This window comes from Populus alba, chromosome 10, assembly GCF_005239225.2.
Source record: "Populus alba chromosome 10, ASM523922v2, whole genome shotgun sequence".
Classification (NCBI taxonomy): Eukaryota; Viridiplantae; Streptophyta; class Magnoliopsida; order Malpighiales; family Salicaceae; genus Populus; species Populus alba.
Window position 1 is genome coordinate 12,423,033 of NC_133293.1, and position 8,104 is coordinate 12,431,136.

General features: G+C 33.5%; 2 protein-coding genes across 2 annotated transcripts; both read right to left on the bottom strand.

The window, feature by feature from the left end:
- Positions 1–1,822: 1,822 nt before the first annotated feature.
- On the bottom strand, positions 1,823–3,022 carry LOC118046394 (MLP-like protein 43). The gene is made up of 2 exons (XM_035055284.2): positions 2,751–3,022; positions 1,823–2,362 (listed from the first exon to the last, which is right to left on the bottom strand). The coding sequence occupies exons 1-2, from the start codon at positions 2,938–2,940 to the stop codon at positions 2,073–2,075; spliced, it is 480 nt and encodes a 159-aa protein (XP_034911175.1). The 5' UTR covers positions 2,941–3,022; the 3' UTR covers positions 1,823–2,072.
- A 3,621-nt stretch (positions 3,023–6,643) lies between these two features.
- On the bottom strand, positions 6,644–7,793 carry LOC118046393 (MLP-like protein 43). Its single transcript, XM_035055283.2, has 2 exons — positions 7,491–7,793; positions 6,644–7,190 (listed from the first exon to the last, which is right to left on the bottom strand). The coding sequence occupies exons 1-2, from the start codon at positions 7,675–7,677 to the stop codon at positions 6,898–6,900; spliced, it is 480 nt and encodes a 159-aa protein (XP_034911174.1). The 5' UTR covers positions 7,678–7,793; the 3' UTR covers positions 6,644–6,897.
- Between the last annotated feature and the right edge of the window lie 311 nt (positions 7,794–8,104).

The window sequence follows — 8,104 nt, forward strand, 5'->3', positions numbered from 1 at the left end:
AAAGGATCAATATAGAAATAATATTAAAAAAAAAACTAAAAAGGTCAATATTAATTTACAGAGGAAACTCTTGACCGATCCTACAGAGGAATTAATTGGTGTGACATCTGTTATATGTGAAAATTGAGTCTGTTTTATGGATTCCTTTCTGATTTTCTCTAAATATCAGTTGAAATATAATTGTTAAAATATAGCAGTTAGGGATATTTTGTTAAAACATAGCCGTTTTAAATGAATATTAATTGATAATCATTTGAAATTTTGTTCCATTGGCTTTATCGTTACAAATTCCTTGCAATAACTTCAGCCGGATATTGCAATATCCATTTGAATATATTGTGTTTCAATCGTGGGATGTTCGGCACATGTTACTGATTTTCTTTTTGACCGCATTTTCAATGTCTGATAGTTTTTTCTTTTCTTTTTTCAACTGGACGCTGCTCAAAGGCATGGTAAACCTTCCTATAGTGCTCCTTTTCTGTTTTGGATCATGGCCATTCTTGGCTCAAGTTCCTCCTCTGACGTATCACGTACGTTGTATATACATTAATTATACTTATCTCAATGTTTGATTGATAGCACATTCCTTGAACTTCCTGTATTCATACTATATGGATATTTATTATAGCGACAAGTGCTTTATTTAGCTAAACAATCTATATACAGCACCATGCAAGAATATCCAGTACGGTGTTCTGCTTGTGGAGAAATATCAACTGCATTGTCATGGAAATAAAAATAGAACCAATGAAAAAATCTATAGGGATGTCTGGAAGTTTGTATACAGATATTTTTCTTTTTCCAGGATAGTTATTGATTGAATTGTAGCGATGTCATTTACATGGCTAATCTTACTTGTAGCTCCTTCTCTTCCCAACTCGCTTTCTTGGTCCAACAATCTTCCCTCGAAAGCAGACGAAGAGCACCAAATCGAACACAGAATCCATGGCTTCTACCTCAGCATCCTTGCTATCAATATTGCAAAACAATGCCACAGGAACAAGGTTCCCCTCGTCCTCAACATCAAAACCATTGCATTTCACGAGTACATTGTTGCCTGCTTGCCTCCATTTGCCAATGATGCATCCGTAATGTCAAAGTTTGCCTTTGCGAGTAGTATATAACACACACCTGCACGATCGATTTGGTGCTAACAAGTTTAACTGCTGGTAATTACTTTGCAGATAAACGACGCCCGAGGTGGAGGAGACAGCATCGCACTTGCCACACACTCGTAATGGACTCGATTTTTTCACTAAGAGAGGGGGGGCTAAACTCGCCCGAGGTGGAGGGGATATGATGTAAAGCTGCTCGCAAGTATGCAAATAGGCTCGCAAGTATGCAAATAGGCTTGCAAAAATTATTATTATTTTATTTTAAATTGTTTTAGTATATTAATATAAAAGATAATTTTTTTAAAAAAATAATAAAATATTATTTTAATATATTTTTAAATAAAAAATCACTTTAAAAACCACTATTCCACTTCTAAACAAATCATTGAAACGGTGGAGTTAGGTTTCATGAGGGCACAAGCAAAGGAGCGTAGCTGGTTTATATAGATTGATTTTTTATTATTATTTTATATGCTAAATAGTCGATTTGGCCTTGTGGATTTGATTTCCTCTGTCAATCGTTGAAATCTCAAGAATAAAAATCTTGATTACGAATCACGATGAGAGTCTTGTGAATATTTCGCAATTCAGGATGGTGCTGGCCTCTGACTGGAGATATTAAGACCTGTCTAACATGTTTGGATTATTGATTTTCCAGCTAGGATCTTGAAAAGAATAAAAAATGGTAGGAGGAGAGACCTGCAACATCTTGAATCACACATCAAAGCATGCATTAACTTCACACAAAGCCCTTTTTACATCATATCACACAGCAACGCAGAGAGAGTTTCAGTAGACCCCGCGTACACAAGTTTATTGATAAATTAAAATACATTAATATAGAAGAACAGGCGTCTGTCCCCAACACACAGCTTCTTATTATTCATTCACGAGAGGAGTCATTTTAAATTCAAGAAAGCAGCAGCAGCATGCACGCATATGATACTAACCGATCATTCATGCCTGTGCTGTTGGTAGCTGGGTAAGGTGATGATCCTCAATTTCTTTGCTGCAATGGATGCAAAACTCAAGCAACGTTTGAGGATCTGGAACGTTCTCATTTAGCTTCTCATATTCAAAAGTCCAGTGAACCAAGCAGCTGCCCTCTCCCTTGGGAGTAGCTTGAACGATAATTATGAAATTCTTGTACTCCGTGGTGATGTCACCTTCAATCACTTTGAAGGTGGTTGACAGCTTCTCATCGTCTATAGCTTCAATAACCTCCTTCGCAGTCTTAGCAACACCATCTATTAATTTTTTTGCATAAAAAATAAATTAAACGTCAGTCATGAATCACTGCCTTGATATGCCATGCTACTCTTTATAATAATTTGTTTCTGAAAATGTACATGAGGTTAACCTTTCATCAACCAGAAAGTCATAAAATTTCTACATCAATGGATTGATCATAGCTATCTAGAATTAATGATCAAATCGAGCGTATACAAAAATAACCCAAGTCACTTCCTCATGCTATAAGCCATCTAAGAAATAAACAAAATTGTAGACTAATTATGATGTAAACTTATGGTTAGTAATCACATATATATATATATATATATATATATGATTAAGGAGCAGTGCAATCGTTAATATGTTTTTGGTCAGGGATGATCTATGACGGCACTGCCTTACCATGTACATAACTCCAGCAGATTACAGTGCCCGGCTTCCCCCATTCACCTTCATGGAGATCAACGTTCTGTATCTTGGCAGGGCTCATATTGGAAATGTGGTGTGGTCTGCAGCTGAAGATATCATGAAATGTTTCAGCAGAAACTTTGATCTCTACTTCAGCCTCCATCTTACCGAAGAGTACTGTCATTTTGCTGCGCAGGTAATCAAACTATAAACAGTGTAAGCTTTGAGAAAACAAAATCAATTATAGCAATTATACGGAAAATGCTTTGGGATCTTGTCCTTATAAAGACGTGGGATAACTATACACCTAGACTAGTAAATGAAGAGATCAATTATTGACCTACATTATTTAGGGTTTTCTATATTTAATTCTATCTAGTTGGTTTTCTTGCGGGTTTCTCTCCCCCGCCTCCCTTTTTTTATATTTTTTGTATCATTTATGCATAAATACATAGATGATTCTCTTACTCTGCTTACTATTTTTGAAATGTGGCCATTTTGTTATAATAAAATTCGCTCCTCAATCCAATAAGATTTTAAGGGCATGTTAACTGAAATGTCTGCAGTCTAATTCTTGTCAGAAAGATATAACAAACCCAAGAATTAAAGCGTGGAGCTGGAAAGTTTCATTGAATGAAAAAAAGATTGAATTAATTGCATAGTAATTGGATCTGAATAAAATAAAATAAAAGTTTTTTGGTTTATTCAAGGTAGCTCGGCCAATAAGAACTAAACTATTTTAATAAAAAAAAATTTAATGAATCCATCAAAATATTGCTATCTTATTCAATTTATAATAATAACTAAGTAATTTGAATTTTAAATATATTTGAATATTTCCCTGTATCTTTGCCAACCAAGTCCACCTAATTGCTTAGATATGTCTTGTGATTGTTGAACAAGCTCTTTTAATACCCAGTGTTTGTTAGACTATGACATCAATTTGTAATAAATTATAGCAGTTGTCGGGAAAATGCTTTGGGGTCTTATCCTTATAAAGACGTGGGTATTCATCGTCCACGTCGCCATTTTTTCTTAAACATCATATCTACCGTCCATCACAAAAGATATACACTCCACTTGCTTGGTAACATGATCTCCGTCGAAGTAAAAATCCACTGCAATGTGCTTGTCCTGACAAGAATGCAGCCCAACACTAAATTAGCGATGACAAGGTATTTGAATTTATTAAATCAAGGATTTCTACCCTAGAAAAAGTATTCAATTACTGACGACAACCTGGGCAGGTTTGGCATTTAAGTAAGAGGGGATAAGCTTGTCCACAAAATAAATGATCTTTTAAATAACTAATAATAATCTCCGTATCTGGCGAGAGAGAGATGTAAGGGCATAAAAAATCGTGCACTGGTGATGAGATCAACTTCACGTATCAGGTAATATCGCTACGTGCGCACTGCGCGCTACACACACACACACACATATATATGGACACACACGTATGAACTTTTGAACAAAATAACAAAAGTCTCGTGTATATTATTAAGTGCCGATTGTTTTTTAAAATATATATTTTTTTATTTTTTTTAAATTTATTTTTTATATTAATATATTAAAATGATATAAAAATATTAATTTAAAATCAATAATAAATAAATATATTTTTAAAAACATTTTTACAATACAAAAACAATCATATTTTAATAAAAAAATTCATTTCAATCTCAAATGGAAAAAAAAAAAAGCCATCACTCAACTTATGCACAACATAAAAAAAGTTCTATTAATTTATTTTTTCTTTATAGTATGAAAAAATAAATAAATAAGAAAAATTAAAATAAAATCTGGTGAGGGAAAAAACTAAAATTTAAAATATATTAAAATGAAAGATATTCCTTTACTTTCGAGCAAGCCTAAAAATTAAAACTCTAATATTATAACCATATACTCAAACTTTCGTAGCCAACCCCCCACCCTCCTTTCCCAAATTGAACACACACTTGACTATCACTTCATCCACTCCTTATATGTTCATTGCAAGGGGCGCGGAGCAAGAAAGAAAAATTAAAAAGGGATAAATTAAAAAAAATTATTTAAAAAAATTAAAATTTTCATTATTTTATATAAAAGAGGAGTTGGGAAAATTTTTCTTGCAGGGCCCTTGGCTCTCCTCCACTGTCCATTGCAACCTGAATCAGAGTTGGCTTAAGGTAAATAAATACCTTAAGCAAAATTACAAATAAAGATTTTTTAAAATATTTAAGAAATGATTTTTATTATTTTTTATATAATTCTGATAAGTGGAGTCCTGAGTAATCTTCACTTTATATTTGAAGTTTTTTGTTAAGTGGAAGTAATTTTTATTTCATAAATTATAATTAATAAATATATTTTATTTATTGTTGAGGTTTTTAATTGTTTTTGACACTGATGTAGACCGAAGTGGTGTAGTTGATAAGCAAGGAACCGATTACTTCCGGGATGCTGGTAAGCCCTGTATTCAAGAATCAAAATCATCACAAATATTTGAGGCTCATATGTACAGGTTGTGATATAAAAAAAAAATGACGATCCACCACCTATTTGAGGCTCATGTGTACAGGAGGGACGACTTGAAGGCTGGGAAGTGGACTCGTGCGGAGACTGTTGGGTAAGCGGCGGATGCCTCGCCGACTCGAATGACGGTCCACCACCTTTTGTGGCTCATATGTACAGGCTGTGATATAAAAAAAAAAAATGATGATTCCAACATCGATCCGTGATTAATAATTTATCTCTCTGGATTATGTTCAGTTTCAAGATCGTAGAACCTGGATTTATCGAGTCTACGAGGCATTTGCCTATTATTTTCTTTGCAAGTCTATATCATGAAAAACATTATTACATATTTCTACAGTATGATGTATTTTTATAATTATCCTACTAAAAGTTATACATTACATTCTGTGAGATGTTTAAGAGTGTAAATAGTTGTTTTTCAAAATATTTTTTGTTTGGAAAAGTTTTAAAATAATATTTTTTATTATTTTTAAATTTTTTTTTTTAAAAGTGCATGTCACGTGACCTTAGCCCTTGGATTTATTCAAAACCGATTGCTGTAAAGGTGGTGCTGTTTGTGTTTTATCTCGATTATAAATTTAAGAACATTTAATTAATTAATAGGGTATCGGATACGTAAGACAATTGGGGATGTTCAAGCAAAGATAGAATGGCATTTTCTTACCATTAGTACAGATCATAGCCACCGCACATCGAGCACTGCTTCTTTATTATCCACGAAATGTATAATTGAGAAATAAATAATATATTTAGACTTTGGGTTCAATTTTACAAACTATTTGTCCCCACATCATTAATTCCTGGATAAAAAGAAAGCTTTCATCAATTATCTTAAAACATTGTTTAATTCGATTTAATCCATCATGAAATCAAATTAAGATCCATCCAGTTTCGTACGGGATTCTCATGTTCCTATCACGGAATTAAAATAATAATTAAAAAAAAACAGAGAGCAGAAAATAAAGCAAATAGATTACAAAAATAAAGAGAAGATACAAGCAATCACACGTGAAAGTCACATTCATCACTTTCCATCCACTTTCACAATAATTTACAACATAAATGGTCGAGGGATTTGTATTTGGGACTTGCAGTTGGTGGGAGTGATTGTAAGATTTGGACTTTTCAGATTTGAATTTTGTTTATATACCGTGAGATTTTTATAATGTTTTAAAAGTATTTTTAAAAAAGATTTATTATTTTATTTTAAATTATTTTTTTATTTTTTAAAATCATTCTAATATACTAATATAAAAAAAATATTATTTTAATATATTTTCAAATAAAAAATCAATTTAAAAACCACTATTTTAAACCACCATCTTGATTTTGAAAAGAATAAAAAATGATAGGAGGAGAGACTTTCAACATCTTGAATCACACATCGAAGCATGCATTAACTTCACACAAAGCCCTTGATACATCAAATCACACAGCAACGCAGAGAGAGTTTCAGTAGACCCCACGTACACAAGTTTACTGATAATTTAAAATACATTAATATAGAAGAACAGGCGCCTGTCCCCACCACACCGCTTCTTATTATTCATTCACGCCGGCAGTCGTACGTTTTAAATTAAAGACAGCAGCAGAAGCATGCACGCATATGATACTAACCGATCATTCATGCCTGTGCTCTTGGTAGCTGGGTACGGTGATGATCCTCAATGTCTTTGAGGCAATGGATCCAAAACTGAAGCACCGTTTGAGGATCTGGAACGTTCTCATTTAGCTTCTCATATTCAAAAGTCCAGTGAGCCAAGCAGCTGCCCTCTCCCTTGGGAGTAGCCTGAACGATAGCCGTGAAACTCTTGTACTCCGTGGTGATCATGTCTCCCTCAATCACTTTGAAGGTGGTTGACAGCTTCTCGTCGTCTATAGCTTCAATAACCTCCTTCGCAGTCTTCGCAACCCCATCTATTAATGTTTTTTGCATAAAAAATAAGTTAAATGTCAGTACTCATGAATCACTGCCTTGATATGTCATCCTACTCTTAATAATAATTTGTTTCTGAAAATGTATATGAGGTTAACCTTTCATCAACCTCAAAGTCATAAAATTTCTACAACAATGGATGAAGACAGAACTATAGATCATGAAGATATATATGATCAAAACCATGAAGACACAGCCTCTACATGAATATTAAGGAGCATGAGCAGTGCAATCCTTAGTATTTTTTTGGCCAGGGATGATCTTTGACGACACAGCCTTACCATGTACATAACTCCAGCAGATTACAGAGCCCGGCTTCCCCCATTCACCTTCGTGGAGATCAACATTCTGTATCTTGGCAGGGCTCATATTGGAAATGTGGTGTGGTCTGCAGCTGAAGATATCATGAAATGTTTCAGCAGAAACTTTGACCTCTACTTCAGCCTCCATCTTACCAAAGAGTGTCATTTTGTTGCGCAGGTAATCAAACTATAAACAGGTAAGCTTTGAGATATCAAAATCAATTATAGCAGTTGTTGGGAAAATGCTTTGGGATCATATCCTTATAAAGACGTGGGATAATTATACACCTAGACTAGTAAATGATGAGATCAATTCTTGCCCTACGTGGGATAATTACTTTCACAAAACTCCAAGATATATGGGTTTTTTACTATTCATGAATGCACTGTGAACTAAAAACATAATTAATTTTATTGTATATGCATATACTGTACATCAAGAGCCAATTAATTGTGAACTTGTACTGTTACTTTTGCATTGTCATTTAATTGTGTACTTGCATATTTGCTTTCGCATTATGAATGACATTATGGACTTAAAATATTTGCATTATCAATGATACTATAACGCTAGAAAAAAGCTTTTTTTTATT